General features: G+C 63.6%; 1 protein-coding gene across 1 annotated transcript in view; it reads right to left on the bottom strand.

Annotated features, from left to right (window-relative positions):
• The window catches only part of LAMA5 (laminin, alpha 5), a gene marked incomplete at its 5' end in the record, with an annotated part of 45,924 nt that overhangs the window by 12,676 nt on the left and 12,968 nt on the right, over positions 1-20,280 (bottom strand). Inside the window, 38 exons of the mRNA XM_012654573.1 lie at positions 95-325; positions 1,110-1,193; positions 1,288-1,389; positions 1,588-1,749; positions 1,868-2,008; positions 2,152-2,296; positions 2,516-2,720; positions 3,098-3,309; positions 3,450-3,565; positions 4,014-4,153; positions 4,655-4,781; positions 4,918-5,119; positions 5,184-5,281; positions 6,041-6,149; positions 6,225-6,385; positions 6,684-6,837; positions 6,940-7,046; positions 7,121-7,263; positions 7,383-7,521; positions 7,602-7,758; positions 7,948-8,047; positions 8,488-8,593; positions 8,684-8,736; positions 8,855-8,960; positions 9,169-9,221; positions 9,827-9,964; positions 10,040-10,174; positions 10,248-10,382; positions 10,462-10,599; positions 10,698-10,838; positions 15,046-15,108; positions 15,293-15,427; positions 15,719-15,809; positions 15,895-16,013; positions 16,111-16,226; positions 19,098-19,195; positions 19,313-19,483; positions 19,569-19,687. Coding sequence (XP_012510027.1) covers positions 95-325; positions 1,110-1,193; positions 1,288-1,389; positions 1,588-1,749; positions 1,868-2,008; positions 2,152-2,296; positions 2,516-2,720; positions 3,098-3,309; positions 3,450-3,565; positions 4,014-4,153; positions 4,655-4,781; positions 4,918-5,119; positions 5,184-5,281; positions 6,041-6,149; positions 6,225-6,385; positions 6,684-6,837; positions 6,940-7,046; positions 7,121-7,263; positions 7,383-7,521; positions 7,602-7,758; positions 7,948-8,047; positions 8,488-8,593; positions 8,684-8,736; positions 8,855-8,960; positions 9,169-9,221; positions 9,827-9,964; positions 10,040-10,174; positions 10,248-10,382; positions 10,462-10,599; positions 10,698-10,838; positions 15,046-15,108; positions 15,293-15,427; positions 15,719-15,809; positions 15,895-16,013; positions 16,111-16,226; positions 19,098-19,195; positions 19,313-19,483; positions 19,569-19,687 — 4,952 coding nt within the window. The remainder of the gene's footprint in view (positions 1-94; positions 326-1,109; positions 1,194-1,287; positions 1,390-1,587; positions 1,750-1,867; positions 2,009-2,151; positions 2,297-2,515; positions 2,721-3,097; positions 3,310-3,449; positions 3,566-4,013; positions 4,154-4,654; positions 4,782-4,917; positions 5,120-5,183; positions 5,282-6,040; positions 6,150-6,224; positions 6,386-6,683; positions 6,838-6,939; positions 7,047-7,120; positions 7,264-7,382; positions 7,522-7,601; positions 7,759-7,947; positions 8,048-8,487; positions 8,594-8,683; positions 8,737-8,854; positions 8,961-9,168; positions 9,222-9,826; positions 9,965-10,039; positions 10,175-10,247; positions 10,383-10,461; positions 10,600-10,697; positions 10,839-15,045; positions 15,109-15,292; positions 15,428-15,718; positions 15,810-15,894; positions 16,014-16,110; positions 16,227-19,097; positions 19,196-19,312; positions 19,484-19,568; positions 19,688-20,280) is intronic.

Raw genomic sequence — 20,280 nt, 5'->3', positions numbered from 1 at the left:
CGGATGGAAGGGCAGACGTGGGGAGGATCTTGCAAGAGGGGCGTGCGTGGAGGGACAGACAGCCTGCGCCTGGCGCCCGCGCTGACCAGCTCACCTGGCACGAGTCCCCGCGGTAGCTGGCAGGGCACATGCACAGCTCCACGTTGCTGGCTGGAGGTCCCCCCGCCACCTCGCCGGCCACCTCCAGCGCCACCCTGCGCAAGGAGACGGCCGACGAGGTCTGCGAGAAGAGTGCGCGGATCTGCAGCTGCTCCAGGCCGGCCAGCACCATCATGAGCTCCTCGCGGGACACGGCGCTGTGGGTCTCCACATGCCGGAAATTACCCTGCGGGTCCAAGATGGGACCTCGGTGGGGCCACAACCAATGGGGCAGCACAGGGATCCCAGAACAGACCCTCGCTGTCCCCCTGTAGGGGACAAAGGGCCACGGAGATCACAGGGGCAGGAGGAGACACACGCACGGCTGTCACCACGGGGACAGCCAGCTCCGAGAGCCCTGCCTCACCCCACGTACAAAAGTCAACTCCAGATACGTTAAGAATCCAAACACGCAGCGAAAACGTTTTCAGCATTTAGAAGAAAACATAGGAAGTGTGTTCTGATCTCGGAGACACAAACTTTCTCAAACACAACATGAAACCACCAGCTGGGAGCGAACGCTGGGCAAATTCGAGTACACGGGGTGCGAAAGCCGTTCCAGAGCTACCATAGGGAAAGAACGAGCGACAAACTGGGAGGACGATCCCTGCTCCGAGTGCGACAAAAGGCACGTGCCAAGAACAGCACACAGTCCTCTGGGAAGACGAGCAGAGACCAACGAGTCCAAGACAAACGGCAGAAGAGGCCGACAGGCGGCTCAGAGGTGGAAACCAAACACCACCAAGCAGCGGACACGGACAGCCGCTCGCCCCCCGCTGGTCACGGACTCACACACGAGCCAGGGGCAAGAGCGTGACAGCCACGAGTGACCAGACGGAGGAAGCCCGAAGAGAGCTCGGACCCACTAGCCGCCCGCCCTCCTGTTCCTGGACTCTGTTTTCCATCACGGAGAATGGGCACGAAGCCCGGGGCCCCTTCTGGACCTGGGTGCCTGGCCCAGCCCCACCCACCTCCACTAGCTGCAGCTGCCCACGGTGAACGTGGCCGGGTGCAGGGTACGCCGGCTCCAGGAACGTGATGCTCATCTGGTTGCCCTGGGGAGGCACACATGCCTGGTGAGGGCCGGATGCTGGGCCCGGCCACCGTCCCACGGGGCCAGCTGCCTGCCCGGTGCCCCCAGACTGCCACCTGCAGCACCACGTCCGGCCGGCTCTCTGTGGGGATGAAGACGTCCCCCCGCTGGGTCTCCGAGTGCAGCTCATAGCGGAGGGTCCCACCGTAGGACGACACCTAGAAGCAGGACAGGGAGATGACCGGGCTGGACCCTGGCCACAAGCTCAGGGCCCGACAGCAGTGGTCTCACCCCCCAGCACTGCACCCCGGGCCAAGGGCTCCCCACCCCTGGACGTACTCCTCTGCCCCTTCCCCGTCCTTCCAGGTCCTGGCTGTCCCGGAAGTGCCCTCCCTAGACGCGACGCCCCTGCTCACCCGGTCCCCCAGGTAGGAGGGCGGGGCCTGCCAGTACAGCTCGGGGAAAGCCTCGGGCACGTGCCGCAGGTCCGCGTGGAGCAGCTCTGTCTCTGCCCGCCGCTCGTGGGGCACCACCTGCCGGTCACCGCTCAGCAGCACCCAGCCCTCCATGTCCACAAACTGTGGGCACACACCGGGGGTGCGCAAGGGTGGGTGCCCACACCCACAAGCCCCGCCCTGCATTCCAGCGCGCCCTCCCCGAGAAGGTGACACCCCAGCCCCAGCCCCTGCGGCGCACCTCCCGGCGGGTGTAGATGGAGCTCCTGCAGCGCTCCGTGGCCCCGAAGCAGAAGCAGCGGGTGCAGCCTTTGGGGTTGGCGGCGTCGAGGGAGAAGGTCCCGAGGCGGCACTGGTCACACCTTGGGCCCTGCACGTTCTCCTGGGGGCAGACGGGCAGCGAGGTCAGCCAGCCGTGCGCAGGGTGCCCGACCCCACGGGGCTGTCACCCACTTGCCCACTGGGACAACTCCCCCAAAAGCTTCCGGGAAGCTCCCCTTGCCCAAGGCTGTCATTTCAGCTGACCTTGCAGTGGCACTGGCCCGTGAGGGGGTCACACACTCCGGGCACAGTGCCCGCCTCATGGCAGTCGCAGGGCCGGCAGCTGGGAAAGCCGTGGAAGCCCGGAGCACAGGTATCGCAGCGGCGCCCGGCCACGTTGGGTCTGCACCTGCCGGGGGCCAGGAGCCGGCTGAGCCTCCCTCCAGCCCCGGGTCACTAAGGCCGAAGTGGGAGCCCGCAGGCGTCCCCCACCCAGGCAGCATCCTCCGAGAACCGCGGCGAGGGCGTGGTGGACCCAAGGAGCACTAACTGGGGCAGGGTAGGCGCCAGGACCTGCTGGCGAGCGGAAATGCCAGAGGCCGCAGTGACGCCTGCCCCGGGCTCTCACTTGCACTGGCCGCTGTCTGTGTCGCAGGCGGGGTCCGTGAGCTCCTGGACGCCAGGCCCCGAGCAGTTACACTCCGCACAGCCAACCAAGGGGTGGCAGCCGAAGGTCTGAGGCTGGCACAGCAGGCAGTCGGGCGGAACGGTGCGCGGGGGGCAGATGCACTGGCCCGAGAGCTCATCGCAGAGGCGGGCGCCGCAGTCGCAGGCTGCAGGGTGGGCACAGGGCTGCCTGACACGCCGCCCTCCTCACGCCCACTCAGAGGCCCCGACTGCCGCCCTGGGGGCTGTGTCCCTGCTGGGCCGTAGCTGCCCCCAAACCGATGTCTAGCTGGGGGTGGGGGGTGACGGCAGAGCACCTGCTGGTCCCAGAACCTCCCGGGCAGTCCGAGGGTGGGGTGGGCATCCCGGGCATGGGCCGTAGCTGCCTGAGGTCCACAGACAGGACGGGGCGGGGCTGGCCCGCCAGGATCCAGTGTTCTGACCGCTGTGCCTACGCCTCCTGGCTGAGCCCCCTCCACTGGGAAGGCCCCCTTGAACTCACTGCCAACCCCCACGCCTGGCGCTCCCACGCCTGGGCACTCACGCCTGCAGCTGGGGAAGCCCCAGTAGCCGGTGGCACAGCGGGAGCAGTCGCGGCCGATGACGTGGGCGCGGCAGGGACACTGGCCCCCGAAGGGCTCGCATGTGGGGCCCATGGCACCCACTTCGTGGCAGCCACAAGGCCGGGCCCCGTTGTTATAGAAGAGGGAGAGGGAGACAGCGGCATTCCGGCAGAACAGGGTCGAGCTGCTGGGGCTGCGTTGAGCGGCAGGCAGTGAGGCCGGCGCCCCGCCCAGGTCCAACCCAGCACCCCACGGGGTCCACCTGACACAGTAGCCTTGGCCAGCGCCCCGGCAGGTACCCCCCGGCCCCGCCCAGCACCCCGCCCGGCCCACCTGACGTGGTAGCCCTGGGCAGCACACTGGCTGATGAAGTCGTAGGACTTGTCTAGGGGCTCCTCCCTGAGGTAGCTGGAGCTGTAGGCGTCCTCGGGGATCACGAGTACGTAATCCTAGGGGGTCGGGAGAGCACGGCCAGAGCCCACAGGTGGGCAGAGCAGCAGGGGAGGCGCCCAGGGACTGGCCAGGCACCTGGGCCACTCAGAGAGGCCAACCTCAGAGGCCAAGGCTGCAGTGGCGTTGATGATGCTCCTGGCATCTGCCGCAATCCCCCCCTGCTGGGCACACCTTCCTCCTCCCTCCCCCATCACCCAAGCCCACCTCCTCCAGGAAGGCGGCCCTGACCGGCAGGGCCCAGGGGGCTGGTGGGACAGTGCCTCGGCTCTCAAGGCCCCCTGGAGCCTCACAGGCAGATCTGGGGGTTTCCAGAGGTAGAGGCTGCTGCCCTGGCACCGGGCACAGGGCTGGGCCCCACAGGAGACACACCCGGCTCAGTGACCCATGGTGGCGTGACAAGCGTAAGGATAGCCGGGCCCGAGCGAGATGCCAGCCTGGACTCACCAGCCAGAGCCAGCGGCCCTCGGGCACACGCACGGTCACGGTGAGCTCGCTGTCGGTGACGTCCAGCAGGGCCTGGCCCTCACATACCACCAGGGTGCGGCAGCCGTAGCCATGCGGGCAGAAGCTGGTGTTGGCATGGCCTAGAGGGGGAGGAAGGCACGGCTGGGCCCCCACACCCACCCCGGGGCCCAGGACGCTCCTGGAGACACCAGGGGAGGGAACACAGACGGTGGTGCTGGGGCCACCAAGGAGCGCCCACTGGACACAGGCAATCTGCCCGCTAGGCCGGCCCATTGTGCCATGTGGGTCAGCCGTGGTCACACACGACACCCCTTGGGCAGTCCCTGGGCTTGCCGAGAATAAAACACACTTAAGGACTGTGTGAGCCACCAGCTGCTGTCCTGGGTCGTGCTCTCGGTTCACTGTGTGTGACGGGACACAACAGGGACCCCACGGCCGAGGCAGGCATGGGGCTGCGGAAGGGGGGCAAGCTACCACCTGGAGCCCTGGGCACCCAGTTTGAGAACTGATAGCAGGACAGGGCTGTGTGGACCCATCGCTCACGGCCAGGTACCGCAGGCCACGCTGTGGTGCGTGTGATCTGGCCACGTCACGTGGCACCACCCACCCAAAACGCTCACCCTGCCAGACGCGGCCCCCGTTGACAAGGACCTCCACGGGGAAGGTGGGGTGGGCCGGTTGGTAGCCGTGCAGCAGGAAGGCGTAGCGGCCCAGGGCGGGCACGTGGGTGGTGAAGACCACGGTGCCCTGTGGGGAGAGGCCGTGGTGAGCGGCAGAGCTGTGGGGCCCAGGACTCCCGAGCAGCCCGGCGTGGTCCGGCCGCCGCCCTGGGCGCTGAGAGCTCCACCCCGACGCACAGCCCTGGCCCGGCCCGCGCCCTCACCTGGGGGTGGCGCAGCAGGGTGGGCTCCGTGTCGGGGTCCACGGCGGTGGGGGGCCGAGGCTGGGGGCTGGCTGGGGGTGTGCCCGGCGCGAGCTCCTGCGAGCGGGTCAGCGGGAGGCCGGGCGGCAGCGGCAACACCTGGCAGTCCCTGAGCACGACGGGCTGCGGAGGCCTCGGGAAGCGCGAGGGCAGACAGGCGGCGCTGTGGGAGGCAGCGAGTGAGTCCGAGCCACCCCGGCCCCGCCCCGGCCCTCTCGCCCTGCTACCTGCTGGGGCCGAAGGTGCCGTGGCTGCTCACGCAGTGGACCCGCGGCTCCACGAACTCCGGGCTGAACTCCTCCACGGGCACCAGGGTGACGCGGTGCTGCGGGCAGAGACCAGAGGCCGCGATGCCGGGGACAGGTGGACGGGAGGTGCAGGTGGTGTGGGGATGGCTGGCCCACAGCGCAGACCCCCGGAGCCCTGTCTGAGCTCAGGCGTCCGGCGGAGTCCGCCCCCGCCAGCTACAGCCGCACAAGCCCCCCACTGCGCACGGCACCAAGTGGCGGCTCCTCCTCCTCCCACCCTCATCCCGCGCCCCGGCGCCCCACAGGACTGGCACCGGCCAGCTCAGCAAGCACAGGCCGCAAGCGGGTGTGCCCGTCCCTGTGCCGTCGCCGAGACGCAGGTACACGTGGGACAAATACAACACAGACGGCAACTCACGAGGCCCTGCAGTGCCACACAATGGCAGGCAACACGCAACATCCGCGGACGCTACTCAACAGAACACACTGTGATCTTTTATAGAACGTTCCAGAACAGGCAAGCGACCAACGCTGTCTGTGCCAGGAGGTGGCTACTTTGGGGCATATGGGGTGGGGCCTTGTTATTTCTGGGCGGGGGCACAAGAGCAACGTGGGGCGCTGTGACCGCCGGGACTTTCCTGAGCGTGAGGCAGCCCCGTAGGAAACTGACGACGACCTAGTCCGTGCGGCGCTGGGGGAAGGGAAACCGCGGGGGATGGGTTCTGGAAGAAACGCATGGGGCGGGAGGCCGGTGACGGGGTGGGGGACTTGGGACCCTAGTACCGTCCTCTTCTGAGAGCAGCTGACCCCGCGATGGGGCGAGGGCGGGGCCTTACCAGGAAGAAGCGCGCCTGCTCAGCCGTGAGCCGGACGCTGGCCTCCGAGTCCAGCAGGAAGACAGCCAGGTGGTGCTGGGCGTCTAGGGCCGCGCCCCGGCACAGGGAGCTGCGGGGAGGGGCGGTCAGTGGTGGGGCAGCCCCGGCTGAGCCACACACCTGGCCCCACCCCACTACGGCCCACCTGTACGGGCAGGGGTGGAGAGTGAGCACCCCCTGCTGGGAGGCCCGTTGGGGGGTCTGCACGGCCACGCCCAGCTCCTGACGGGCGTCCTCATTGGCATACTCCACCACCAGGGCGTAGCGGCCTGGCCGCGGCACTGTCACCTGGAGCTGGACGTCCACCTGGGGGAGCACAGGGTGACCATAGGGCCTCACCCCGGGCCTGCTTGGCACCGCTGGGTCCTGGTGCCCAGGACAGCTCTGGGTAGGGGGAAGGACTGGCCCGAGTCTGCAGAGGCCGCAGCTGACCCACCTACAGACGGGCACCAAGGTGTGCCCACGGGGACCACACGTGCCAGGCTCTACCACCCGGGGCGTTGCCTGGCACCCCCTCCCCTGCACCTGTGTCCTGCCACAGGACCCGCACCCCTGGGCCCAGGTCCTCTGCGCCCACCCCTCCATGGGGTCCCGGGACACGCACGTCACTGCCCAGGCAGGCGGCCAGCAGCGGGTGCGAGGGGCTGAGCTGCTCTGTGGGGCAGGGCCGTGGCAGGCTGTTGTCGTGGCGACACAGGGCCTCAGGCCCGACGGCCGAAGGGAAGCCATCCAGGGGGAGGTGGGTGTAGAGTAGGCAGCTGGCGGGACACAGGCTGCGGTCAGCACCAGGCGCACCCAGGTCCCCAGGGCAGCCTGGGCACAGTGGGGTCCAGCCCCACCCAGTCCCGCGTGGGCCTCACTTCTCCCCGGAGCGCTGGGCAGAGGGGCGGTAGGTGCAGGCCTCGGTCACCCGCAGCTGCAGGAGGGCCGCCTCGTAGTAGGCGCTGGGCAGCAGAACCACGTAGTCCTGGCAGAGGGTGGGAGGTGGGTGCGGGGCCGTCGGCCCAGGCCCCGCCCCACCCCTCCCAGGCCCGCACTCACCAGGAGCACCCCTTCGGCCTCCACGAGCAGGGCCCAGGCGCCAGGGTTCAGCACAAAGGGCTCCCCAAATCCCCGCTGGGGCACGGTGACGAAGGCAGGCTCCGTGCTGGGCGGGAAGGCCACGGGCTGGCTCTGCTCCGTGCCTGCGTGGGGCGTGGGGCGTGGGGCGAGACCCCTGAGCTCAGCCCTCGGGGCCACCCGGGCTGCACCTCCCCCACCCACACCTGGGCCTGGGCGGGGCCAGCCCCACGGCCCCACTCACAGTTGGCGCAGGCGGCAAACTTGCCCTCCTCTCGCATGGAGACCCGCCCGCTCACACTCTCGGGCCCGCGGTTGACATAGCGGAAGACGAGCCAGAAGAGATCAGGGGAGGTCAGGTTCAGTCTGGCCACGATCCTGGGCTGGGGGCAGGAGGACACCAGGTCACCCTCCCTGGCCACTGCCAGCCTGGTCCTGGGCCCCGAGGGCCACCGGTACCCACCTGGATGGGCGTCATCTGTGCGTAGCCCCTCCAGCTAAAGTTCTCGAACTCAAGGGGGTTGAAGCCAAAGCGCAAGGCGTGGCCGTCGGGCGTGGCTGCCTCCTCCAGCTCCAGCCGCAGGTGGTGCAGGTCGGGGAGGTAGTGGTCCCTCGCAGGCCTGGCCACAGCGGGGGTTGATCAGGGCAGCCCAGCCAGCCCGTCTGGGCTGGGGAGGCATTGGCCCCACGCAGCTGGCTGGGCTCTGCGGGGACGGCTGGGACCCCTGTGGGCCCATGGAGAGGGACGAGGGGAAGCCCAGAGGACAAGCTGCCCACCAACCCCCAGCCCAATCAGGCGGGGCACCCACTCGCTGCAGGTGGGGCCCTGCGTGTTGGGGCGGCACCGGCAGGCGCCAGTCCTTGGCTCACAACCCTGGCCCAATGCACCACCGACGTCACACCGGCAGCCTGCGTGGGAAGGAGTAGGTCAGACGCTGCCCAGGCCCTGCCCAGCTGCGGGGACCCCCATGGTCCCCAGCTGAGGGCCCTGCTCCTGCCCTCACAGATAGGCCCACTGGCCTCTGCCACCCTGGGCTGAGAACAACGGCAGCTGAGAAGCCGACTTTTATGTACTCGCAGGGCTGTCTGGAGCTCTGGGGACCAGAGTCCAGGCTCGGGTCTAGGACCAGGGGCAGGGTGGAGGGGAGAGGGCTGTGATCAAGGCAGAGGCTAAGCCTCCTCCACCCCAGCACGGGCTGGCTGGGCCCCGAGAGCCACCCAGGGGATACCAGTGCAACACCTGGGCCTGGTTGTGCTCGGGCCCACCTCTTCTCCCAGGCCTCAGCTCCCCCCATGTGAGCCCCAGAAGGCAGGGCTGTGGCCTGAGGGCCGAGGAAGGGGGTGCTCACTGCGGCAGCCAAAGTAGTCAGCCTGCTCCAGGCCGAAGAAGCCGTCCTTGCACGCTGCGCAGGTCTGGCCGCACACGTGGGGCTTGCAGAAGCACTGGCCGCTGTCCTGGGGGCCAAGGGAGAAGGTAGGAAGGGGTGGGGGAGGGTCTCGACATGCCCCGTCCAAAGCCCCCAACACCCTGGTCCTCAGACTCACCAGCTGGCACTCGGCAACTCCACCCAGCGTACCCCTGGGGTCGCAGCTGCAGCCTAGGAGGGCAGAGTAGGTGGGGGGTGGGGGGTAGGGGATGGGGGTAGGGGGCCGGGGGCCAGGAGGGCCCACCCTCAGACCTCCCCAGCACCCCACCTCCCATCAGGGCAGACTCACGGGTACAGCCCTCAGGGGTGCTGGGGCTCAGCCCCCAGAACCCGGGTTTGCAGCGATCACAACTTGGCCCCTCCACGTGAGCCCGGCACATGCAGGAGGCCTGTGCCTAGGAGAGGAGGAGACTGCAGGTCAGGGTAGGTCCCTTCCCTCTTGCCCACAAACCCTTGCCCCAGAGCCCTGACAAGGGGCAGGCATCTGGGGCGGGGCAGAGGACCATCCCCAGGAACGAACAGGCCCTGGGGCTGCCGTGGCCAGCAGCAGCAAGAGGCTGCGGTTTCACGGGGCTCAGGACGGGGCCGGGCCCTGGGGCTCACCTCAGGAAGTGCAGGATCAGCCGTAGCCAGGCCGGCAGGGTGGCAGGAGCCTGCTGTGGAGGGAGAACCCAGTGAAGGCCGCTCCTCAACGACCGACCCTGAAGGCCAAGGGCCACCAGGCCCCGCCAGAACCCACGGCCCCCTGGAGGCGGGGAGCGCGCATGCCCACCGTACATGTAGCAGGCATGAAGACGCACACCTCCTGCCCCGGCCCCCAAAGCGGCAAGGGCACGTGCCACACCCCCGCCGCCACTGCACACGCTGTCAATATGCACACAAGCACGCATCGCACATGACACTGTGCATAGCATATGGACATGCATGAATGAGCACACAAGAACATGCATGAACATGCATGAACACTCACCCACTACATGTGAATGTGCACAAAGAACAGCCGTACGAACATGTGCTTCAACACTAAGCACCCACACGTATAGCACGCAGACGTGTGTAGTGCCTACAGTGTGGATGCGTGTTCACTCACATTCACTCGCACAGTGCGTGACAGCCACGTGAACACAGAGTACATGGACAGAACACACAGCACGTGGACACACACGTGATCAGAATCACAGGAACACACAGCATGTGAATGATACACAGACACGCATGGCACCTGAGAGCACAGCCCGCTGCCTGTCCCCAGCCCGCTCACCCTCGCAGTAGGGGAAGTTGTAGGCGCCAGGCACGCACGCGTCACACCGCAGCCCGGTCACACGGGGCCGGCAGCTGCACTGCCCGCTCCGGGAGTCACAGGCTGCGTGCAGGGCACCGTCGGCGGAGCAGTGACAGGCTGCGGGAGGCGGCAGAGTGTGGGTGAACAGTGGGGGCTGCGCCCGCCCTCCCCGCGTCCTCCCGGGGCACTCACGGACGCAGTCGGGGAAGCCGTGGAAGCCGGGGCTGCACTCCTGGCAGGTGGTGCCCGCGTAGCCAGGGCGGCAGCGGCATAAACCACCTGCGCCGCAGAGCTGGTCCAGGGCTCCCCGAGGGTCACAGGTGCAGGCTGTAGGGACAACAGAGTCAGGCCCTGGCACCACGCGGTGGCCCGGCCCCTTCCTGCGTGGCCCTCTGCTCACCGTGGCAGTCGGGGAAGCCGTGGTAGCCTGGGCGGCAGCGGTCACAGTGAGGGCCAGCAAACTCAGGCCGGCACGGGCAGTGGCCAGCCTCGTCGCAGCCTCCGGGCAGTGTCCCTGCAGGGCTGCAGCCGCACACTGCAGAGTGGAGGCGGCGTCATGACAGGCCAGGCCTGGGCTCCCCACACCCGTGCCCTCCCGGAGAGGCATCACTCACGCTGGCAAAGAGGGAAGTGGAAGTAGCCAGGGGCACAGCGATCGCACGCGGCTCCCTCGAATCCCACCCGGCACACGCACTGGCCCGTGTCGAGGTCACAGCGGCTGTCTGCCACTCCAGGGCTGGAACACTGGCAGGCTGCAGGGGAGTGGGGCCACACGCTCCGTCAGAGGGGCCGGGGTCCAGCATCCGCCTCCAGGCCAGGGCAGGGTGGGAGGAGACGGGGCTGGACTCACGCTGGCAGCCTGGGCCGTAGAACCCCGGGGCACAGAGCTCACAGTGGGTGCCTTGGAAGTTGGGTTTGCACACGCAGCGTCCCACCCGAGGGTCCTTCCGGCAAGCGTTGCCCTGGGTCCCGGCAGCGCTGCAGTCACAGTCTGGGGGAGGGGCGGGCGGGGGCGTCTCAGGTGCCCGCAGACCCAGCCTCCCCACTTGGAACACCTCCCTTCATAAAGCATTTTCTTACACTTCGATACAACCCTGATTAGAAACTAAAAGAATAAATATCTCAAGAGGGGAAAGCTGGTGTTTTGGGAAAACAGTGGCATGCGATGAAATGAGGACAGCTATAAATACTTTTAATTAGCGGTTGTAATGTAGACTCCAAGTTAACTGCAAGTATTAACATGACAAGAAAAAACGTAAAAACAAGATCATAACAAGCTGCAAAGAAAATTCTAGTTTCTTTATAAACAGTCAGTAGGAGCTGGGTAGAAGGAAGATGTTAAATGTCTTAACTTGGGCACAAAAGGAGGGTTGTGAATACAATTTAATCTTAATCACTGACAGAAATAAAGGTTTGATATTTATCGAAAACGTAAGGGTAACCACCGGTCAGGCCAGAACACGGAAAGAGGATCTGTGAGCCCTCCCCAGAGGGAAACAGACGGCAACACACAAATCAGCAGACCAAACCCCGCTTTGTTGCTCACACTGGCAAAAGGCAGAAAGAAAAAATTTAAGCAGAAAAGCAGAAACGATACAGCAAGGGCAGGAACAAGCGCAACCGAAGGCAGCGAGGACCATCGACGCGCCAGACGACGTCTCCTTTCGTAAGATAAAACCGTTTGACGACAAGGAAACGCCGGCCAAAGACTCTAGAACAAAGGGCTCAGGAGGGTGGAAACCACGAGCTGCGCAAAGGGACCGGGGCGATGCCAACGCAGAGGTGGGCGCAGACAGAGCGTCAGCCCGGGCAGGACGCGAGGCCACAGCACTGACGGAGACAAAGAGGGACGTTGTGCGCTGAGAACTGGGACACACCGCCCCAGAGACGCAGCAAACCTGACCCTCCAGGGGCAGGACGAGCGTGGTCTTGAGGTGCGTAAACCTGACACTATTAAAACCGCGAGGAGAACCTGGGAAAACCACAGTCGTAGAGGGAAAGACTGACTATGCTGTTGGAACGTGACAGCTCAAAGAGACGAAAGTTAAGCAAGGACAGAGCAGATTTAAATAGTATATTAACAAGCCTGGGCTGGGCACGGTGGCTTAAACCTGTAATCCCAGCACCTTGGGAGGCCGAGGCGGGAGGATCACTCGAGGTCAGGAGTTCGAGACCAGCCTGAGCAAAAGCAAGACCCCGTCTCTACTAAAAAACAGAAAGAAATGATCTGGACAACTAAAAATATATATAAAAATTAGCCGGGCATGGTGGCGCATGCCTGTAGTCCCAGCTACTCGGGAGGCTGAGGCAGTAGGATCGCTTGAGCCCAGGAGTTTGAGGTTGCTGTGAGCTAGGCTGACGCCATGGGCACTCACTCTAGCCAGGGCAACAGAGTGAGTCTCTGTCTCAGAAAAAAAAAAACAAACAAGTCTGTTTTAATGAACAGAAACCGGTAACCGGCAGAGAACACACAGTCCTGTCAAACGTTCGTGGAACAATCTAAAAATGGTCATATTCTAGGTAAGAAACAAAGAAAATCTCAAATTCCAAAGATAAAAGGCAGAAATCGTCAGCATACCAAATCTGACCGTGACGCGTTAATACTAGAACCGAACAGCCACGAGAAAGGACGGAAGGGAAATCTCACCACATGGAATAAAAACAGACATGTGAGTCAGAAAGAGCAAAACCCAAATCGTAGACTACTTTAAAGAGAACACGCATCTCAAACCCTATGGGATACACCTAGCCAAAGATATACTCTGAGGAAAATTTATAGCCTTAAACTTAGGTTTTCCAACCTCGGCACATTCTGGGCTGGATACCTCTTTATCGTGTGGGCCGGGGCTGTCCTGTAGGTTATGGGACGTTAGCAGCACCGGCCTCTTCCCACTAGACTGCAGTTACATCCATCAGTTGTAACAACCAAAAATGTCTCCAGATGTTGCCAAATGTTTCCTGTGGATTTAAATCACCCCAAGCTGAGAATCACTGCTTTAAACACTTTTGTTGATAATTAAGGGAGACTGAAAATAAATAATTGAAGTGATAAAAAAGCAATAAATCAAAGAAAGTAGGTAATAGGAATTAAAGATTTTATTTCAGAATTGATCATATTAGAAAGCAATAGCTTTCCCCTAAACAAACAAAAACCCCAGCAGATCTCATCAATATAACCTGAGCTGCGCTTTGAAAACACCAGTAAATTCAACAAACCTGTTATATCTGATCGACAAAGAAAATAAAAACAGACAACAGAAACGAAATTTTAAAATTACAACAGAATGCTGTACATAACTTTATGCCAACACCTTACAAAATCCAAACAAAATAGAAAATTTGCTAAGAAAATATAAATAACCAAAATTGACTTAAGATGAAAAGAAAACTTAAAAAACACAATAACCATAAAAGAAATTAAAACCTTAATCTAAGATTTCCATTGAAATACAGGCATCAGTAAGTTCTATCAAACTTTTAACAACTAGATAATTTCTGTGATTTTTAAACTGATCTGGAACATAGACGAGTACGCATCATTTCCCAAGTGTTTTATAAAACCAAGACAGAAAATCTGTCTTCCAGTCTCTCTTGTGAACAGACACAAGACGTTTACGTCAGCACCGGGTCCACATCAGGAAAGACGTTAACACAATTCATCGTATCGCGAGCAAAGTAGAAGCGAAACACTGTGCGATCGTAGATGGTCACTGAGTATTTACTCTGGCCCGTGGGGAAAGGAGAAATTGTCAACAGTTTACACCAGGAATTAGCGAACCACAGTCCGAGGGCTCCTCCGCCGGCCTCTGTAAATAAAGTGTGCCTGGAACGCGGCCAAGCCCGCTTGTTTACGGCCCGTGGCCGCTTTCGAGGCACAACCCGCGAGGGCAGAGCCCGGAGCTTCCACGGGAACCACGTGGCCCTCGAAGTCCACAACATTCGCCGTCTGGACCTTTTCAGGCAACATTTGCCAATCCCTGGTTTACGCTGACGAAAAACTAAACATTTCAACGTAAGAAAGAAAGCGATCAAAGAGCCCGCAGACGTCAGAGAGCCCTGGACCAGGGGCGCCAGCGGAACGCGACGGGTCATAGATCCAGTAGAAAGCGCTGGCAGATTCACCCAAACATTTAAAAATCAGGCGCATCCAAAAAAGCTGCCCAAAAACAAGGGGCACAGGACCAACTGGGAGAAATACGCGACTCGTGAGAGGCAGAGGATACGACATACGGGAAGAGCTCGTCGCGGTGGGCGAGACGCCAAACGCCAGCGGCAAGGTCCAGCCGGGACAGCGTCACGTCTGCGAGCGACTCACGCTGCAGGGAGCTCAGTAGCGAAGGAGAAAGAAAACCGACCACACGACCGTAAGGAAACAACCGGAAAGTCAAGGTTCAACCTGCAAATCAGTCCAAGTGCAGCTAGAAACCGCGAAACACCAGATGCCGCCTAAACCGAGACCCCGTGGATCGTAAGACACGTCATCGTCTCACGTCCTGTCGTGACAGGGAAACCGATGACAGCCGTCGGTAGGAGGTGATGACAGCGACATGCCTGGCAGCGTGACGGCACGCAGCCAGAATTTCATTTTAAGAGAGCAATTTCGTAATTTACAGCCAAACACGTCCCAAAACGTACACGTCTAGCAACCCGGAACCTTCTTCCAGGAAACCGTCCTACAGAAACAAGCCCCCACACAGTGTCAGCTGCAAGGACGTCCACCACGGCATTGTTCAGAAAACAAAGCAAAACACAAAGAGGATACATCTCCCTCTTTAGGTTACGAGGAAAAAAATAAAAAAGGAAAGAAGCTACGTTCCTGATAATTAAGGATCGGTTAAATAAAAGCTGTGTGGGTCCCTCGGACGTAGACTCTGCGACAACCCGTTCGAGGGACTGCGTGCTGGAGGTAGTTACGGGACGACACGCGTGTGCAAGGGCACGCGTACGGAGAAGGTCTGGACAGCGTGAGGAGGGGTCATTCGCAGGTGGTACGATTCCAGACAACCTTTTTCTTTGACTTTATGCTCACCTGTATTTTTGAAGGTTTTCCAGCATAAAAAATACGCGTGATTTGTGTAGACAGAAACGAACCAAAAACAAGCGACCACAGTGAGAATCCTCCCTCTCTGCAGGGCCTTCCTGCCACAGTAGCGGCCCCAGGGCAGCACAGGGACCTTGGGGACCTCCGGGATACTTACTCACGATCTGTCCGGCTGGCAGCACCTGCTCCCCGGTGTCATTGGGGGAGAACGAGGATACAGCTGAAGGCAAGAGACACCGCGTGTCAGCCAGGCCTGCGGGGATCCCAGTGTCCCCCGGCCACCCTGGGTCTCTCACACAACTGGAGATGCAGACAGGACAAAGGGGTGCCCCCGGGTCCCCTCATCCCCACAGGGCGCCCCAGGGCCCCACGGGCAGCAGGTAGAGGCCCTGGCGGGTGCTCACGGTAGCAGTGCGGGAAGCCCACGAAGCCCTCGGCGCACGAGTCGCACAGCTGCCCCGCGAAGTTGGGCCGGCAGTAGCAGCGGCCGGTCAGGTCCTCACAAGTCCCGTCGGTAAAGTCTGACTCGCAGCTGCAGCCTGGGCAGGGACCAGGGATGAGGACAGTTAAGCCCGGGGCCTACAGGCCCCAAGGGGTGGCTCCAAGAGGGGTGAGTCTCTGTGTTCCCAATCTGCGCAGTGGGGACGCGGCTGGGGCCAGGCCTCCCAGAGGTGCCGGGGCCCTGGGGTCCCACGCCGAGCCGGGGAGGCCTCTGCCTGGGCAGCCCCTGGAGCTCAGGACGTGCCCCCAAAGCCGGCCCAGAGACCCAGGGACACGCCTTCCCGGGCAGCCCCCGAGTCCCAGGATGCCTCTCGGCCAGGCCCACTCACGGCGACAGACGTGGGGCGAGTCCAGCGGCTGGTCCGGGGCGCGGTAGAAGCCGGGCAGGCAGCGTTCACAGTTGATGCCGGTGGTGTGATGCTGGGGGCAGGGGTGGGGCTGCTGAGTCCAGGGACACCCCCGCCCCATGTGGGGTGCCAGCCCACCCCGGCCCTGCCCTGCCCACCTGGCAGTCGATGCAGACGCCTCCCCCCTGATAGGTGCCGTCCTGGCTCTGGCTGGCGCGGCGCCGGGCGACCTCGGGGTCATAGTAACAGTCGTCGGCATGGCCGTGGCAGTTACAGGCTGGAGAGGAGGGGCTCAGCGGTCAGCACGCCCTCCACGGCCCTGGGGCACGTCCCATGAGCCACAGGCGTGTGCGCGGGGCGCGTGGGGCACTCACACTGGCACTCGTTGGCGCTGTCGGCAGTCGCCGGCTCCCACGGCTGCTGGTTGAAGCCAGGGCAGCAGCGGTCGCAGGAGCCCCCGCAGGTGTTGTGCTGGCAGGCGCACTGCAGCCTGTGGGGACAGGGGTGGCAGGTCCTCAGCCCCACCTGGAAGGGACCTGTGGTTCTCTATCCTCAGTTTCCCTGGCTGTCAGGCAGCGAGCATGTAACCAAACACCAGCATCCCCCAGCCACGGTGGCTCTGGCCCTGCTGCCCCGGCACAGGGAATGGACAGAGGTGAGAGGACACAGAGGGACCAGCATCATGGTGACCGGAGCTGTGGAGGGTCTTTGTGGACAGTGGGACCAGGGTGTGTGTCAGCGGGTGGGCATGGCCCAGAATAGGGCACCTCTGTGGTCAGTGCAGGTGGCCCTCGCCTGCGGGTCAGCCTGGAGCCCTGGCGCCTTCCTACCATGGCCAGGACCCAGGCCCAGGGCCCCCAGAGCCAGCTCCAAGGGAAGGGTGGATCAGCACCCCCAGGCCCACATCTTACTTAGCAGGCAGCCCCGTGCTCAGCCAGATACCCCCGTGCGTCCAGGACGCCTCCCCAGCGGCAAGTAGCAAGCACTGCTTCCTCTTCCAGCTGGGGTAGACGCCAGGTTGGAGGGCTGGAATCCTGCCTGCTGTCCCGTGGGCAAGGGGACAGCTGGTCAGACACGAGGCCTGAGGTTGGAGCCACCAACTGCTCAGAATGAACCAGGACACAACCCGGCCTGGGCAGTACGAGCACCCGGCGTGGTGGCGCAGGTGGAGATGGGGGGGGGGAAAGGGCAGAAACGAGCCCGCTGGAGGCCAGAGCCCTCCCTCCCTGCAGCAGAGCAGAGGTGGCAGGTGACGCGTGCACGGAGAACAGGGCAGGCGGAGGCTTAGGGACACTGTCTGTGGCGGGGTGGTAGCGACAGGGGCTCTGCTGGGGTCTGTGGTTCTGGGAAAGGTGCCCAGCCCCACCCGCCTCGTCCCACAGGCAGGTGGCACCTCCCCGGAAGGCCCCAGCCTTCCTCTCGTCCGAGGCCAACTTGGCCGCTTGGTGGGCTCTGCTCTCAGCCATCGCAAGCTGAGCTCCCATGTGACAATTTCCCAGAGCCATGCAGCAGCGCTCCAGCTCAGCACTGGGGCTACAGCGGCCAGGCCTGAGTCCTCTGGCTCAGGTGACCACGCCACTCCCTCCAGGCCATGAGCCACACCTGGAGGAGCCTGGGGCTCACGTCTCTGCTCGGCATTGACCACGAGAATGGGGTGGCCCCCACCCATCCACCTGCTCTATAAACTGGGGGCGTGGGCGGAGCAGGGAGACCCCAGCAGAAGGCAAAGGGCAGGTCCTGAGTCCACACGTAGAACTGGGCTGGCCGTGTGACTCCGCAGCACTAGAAACGGCAGTGAGTCTGCCCGCTCCCTGCAGGGGTGCCTGGCAGCGGGGTCCAGGAGCCTGGTCACGGGTGCCCCATCGTCCCTCCTCGGCACCTCCCTGGGCTGCTTCCGTCTGGCCCTCACCTGCCCTGTCACCTCCAGTGCTCCGCCCACGGGTACCGCGTGGGCACCACTCTGCACATTTCCTGGCTGCTGGCCACGTACCCAGAGCCTAGCGCGTGTCAGGAGCTCAACACGCAGCGGAAGAGGGAGGATCCCACGTGCCCTGGGGCTGCTTCCAGGCGGGATGAGCCCAGTGACAGGCTCCGGTCCCAACCCTAGCTGAGGACTTCGGTGGGGACTCACAGGGTGCCGGGACCACCTGGGGCATGGCCTCCAGTGCAAGGCGTCTGATGGCAGCTTGTTGGAGATGCAGATTCCTGGGCCCTGCCTTCCTGGGGACTCTGGGTGGGGCCTGGGAACGAGTGGGTACCGAGACGGCCGCCCTCCCGTGCCGTGTCGGGGGAGCCTGTAGCTGTCCCCTGCACGAGCACAGGGCGCGTCAGATGGTGGTGTCGGCTGCTCCCTGGCCGGGCCTTGCCCCTGCCCTCGGTTGGGGTGAAGGTTGGTGGGGGCGGCAGGGATGCCTTTGTGTGCTGAGGACGGGCTGCAGGAGCTGGGGGGAGCCCTGTCCACCTCGCGGACGCAACGGACACTCTGGACTGGTTACCCTGACCTTTGACTCCCCTCCACGGGGCCGGGGTGTCTGCGGGGTGGAAGGGCAGCTGGCACGGGGCCCAGAGGAGAGCCCACCTCTGCTGGCAGCAGGGCACCCCGAGGAGGCTGCACCCAGCTTTTCAGCCCTAACCTCGCTGTGCAAGTAGGGAAATAGAGGCCCACAGGGTGGAAGTAAATTTAGATCACATGGGGAATGGGGGCAGGGGGTGGCAGGCAATGGAACCTGGCCTCCTACCCTGGCGTTAGGCTTTGGTGACGGTGACTGGCAGGGGGCCTCCGGTCCCAACTCAAAGGGCCTCACCTAAAGGGGCCTCACCTGAAAGGGGCCATGAGCTGAGAGGCCTCACCTGAAATACCCTCAGCTAAGGGGCCTCACCTGAGAGGAGCCTCAGCTGAGAGAGGCCTCCCCTTAAAAGGGCCTGACCTGAAAGAAATCTCACCTACAAGGGACCTCAGCTGAGACAGGCCTCACCTGAAAGAAGTCTCACCTGAAAGGGACTCAGCTGAAAGGAGCCTCAGCTGAGAGGAGCTGTAGCTGAAAGGGGCCACACCTAAAAGGGCCTGAGCCCAGAGGGGCCTCACCTGAAAAAGGCTTCACCTGAGAGAGGGGTCAGCTGAAAGGAGCCTCAGCTGAAAAGGATCGCAGCTGGGAGGGGCTTCACCTGGGGTGTGGGGGGGGCCCTCAGCTTGGAGGGGCCTCACCTGGGAGGGAATTCAGGGTAGATGGGCCTCACCTAAGAGGGGCCTACCTCAAAGGAGCCTCACCTAAAGGAATCTTATCTGAGAGGGGCCTCAGCTTAAAGGACCTCACCTGAGAGGGGCATCAACTGAAATGGACTCCAGCTGAAAGGGCCTCACCTGAAAGGGTCCGAAGGGTCTTTGGCATCGCAGACATCCGCGTGGCCGTGGCAGACGCAGCGGCCGCCAATGCTGATGTCCTTGATGCTGTAATAATACTGCACCGCGGGCCCGTGAGCGCGGGGCCCAGACTCACCCACCCGAGTCCCACCCGGGAGCCGGCTCCTCCCCGCTCTGCCAGGGGCCGCCCCCCACGCTAGACAGGGTGGGCTCACCCGGCGCGTGACCGTGGGGTCCCGCAGCGCCTTGCCCATGAGGTGACCCAGCAGCGTGTTGGTGCGCAGGAAACGCAGGCGGATGTTGGTGGCCTTGGTGAAGTTGCGCAGCAGCGGCGAGTAGGAGAAGTTCATGGCCCCCGGGCGCCCGTTCACCAGGGACACCACGATCTGCAGAAGGCGTGGACGGTGAGGCCAGCTGTGGCCGCCAGGAGCAGACCGGCAGAACCCGCCACCGCGCCGCCCCCCGGCCCACCTCGCCGTTCTCCAGGGGCACTATTCGCGAGTACTCAGTGGTGCAGATGGCGTCGTCGTCCCGCGTGATGCGCTCCAGGGTCCGCGGCCCAAATCGCTCCAGGCAGTCCCTCCTGGAGGCTGCGGGAAACGGCCGGAAAGGAAGGGCTGGGGCCACCAGAAAGGCCTGCAGACCCAGTGGCGGTGCCCCTCGCCCCCCGACTTCCTGAGCCTGACCACCTGGAACGCCACCTGCTGGATGGGTCACCTGAGCCCGGCCACCAGCCAAGGCTCCACCAGCCAGCGGGACTCGCGGAAGAGGTTACCGAACACCGCTGAGGGAGGAGCCCCTGCCGCGCCAGCCGCGCCGCCGCGCACACGCTGCGCCGGCTCACCACCCAGCCCCGCGCCCCCTCCCTGGGACGTGTCCAGAGAGCAGGTGCTGCCCCCTCCCCTGGCACAACTGTCTTCATGTCCTTCCTTGGGGACAGTCCCCGACGGCCCGTGAGAGAACTGCCCCTCCTCCACTCTCAGGCCAGGGAGCTTTGGGGGACACATGACCAGGCCGCCAAATGGGAGCATCCCCGTCCTGCCAACATGACCGGTCAGGGTGGCAGGTGGCCAAAGGCAGCCAGTGAGCGAGTGCCAGGGCCCAGCTCTCCTGACACAGGCAGCTGAGCTGGCAGGAAGCGAGCTGGGAGCCGCCAGGGCCCTGGGTCACCACAGAGAGCTGT

This window comes from Propithecus coquereli, unplaced genomic scaffold (assembly GCF_000956105.1).
Source record: "Propithecus coquereli isolate 6110/MARCELLA unplaced genomic scaffold, Pcoq_1.0 Scaffold442, whole genome shotgun sequence".
In the NCBI taxonomy this organism is placed as follows: Eukaryota; Metazoa; Chordata; class Mammalia; order Primates; family Indriidae; genus Propithecus; species Propithecus coquereli.
This window is presented reverse-complemented; position numbering and strand designations above follow the sequence as displayed.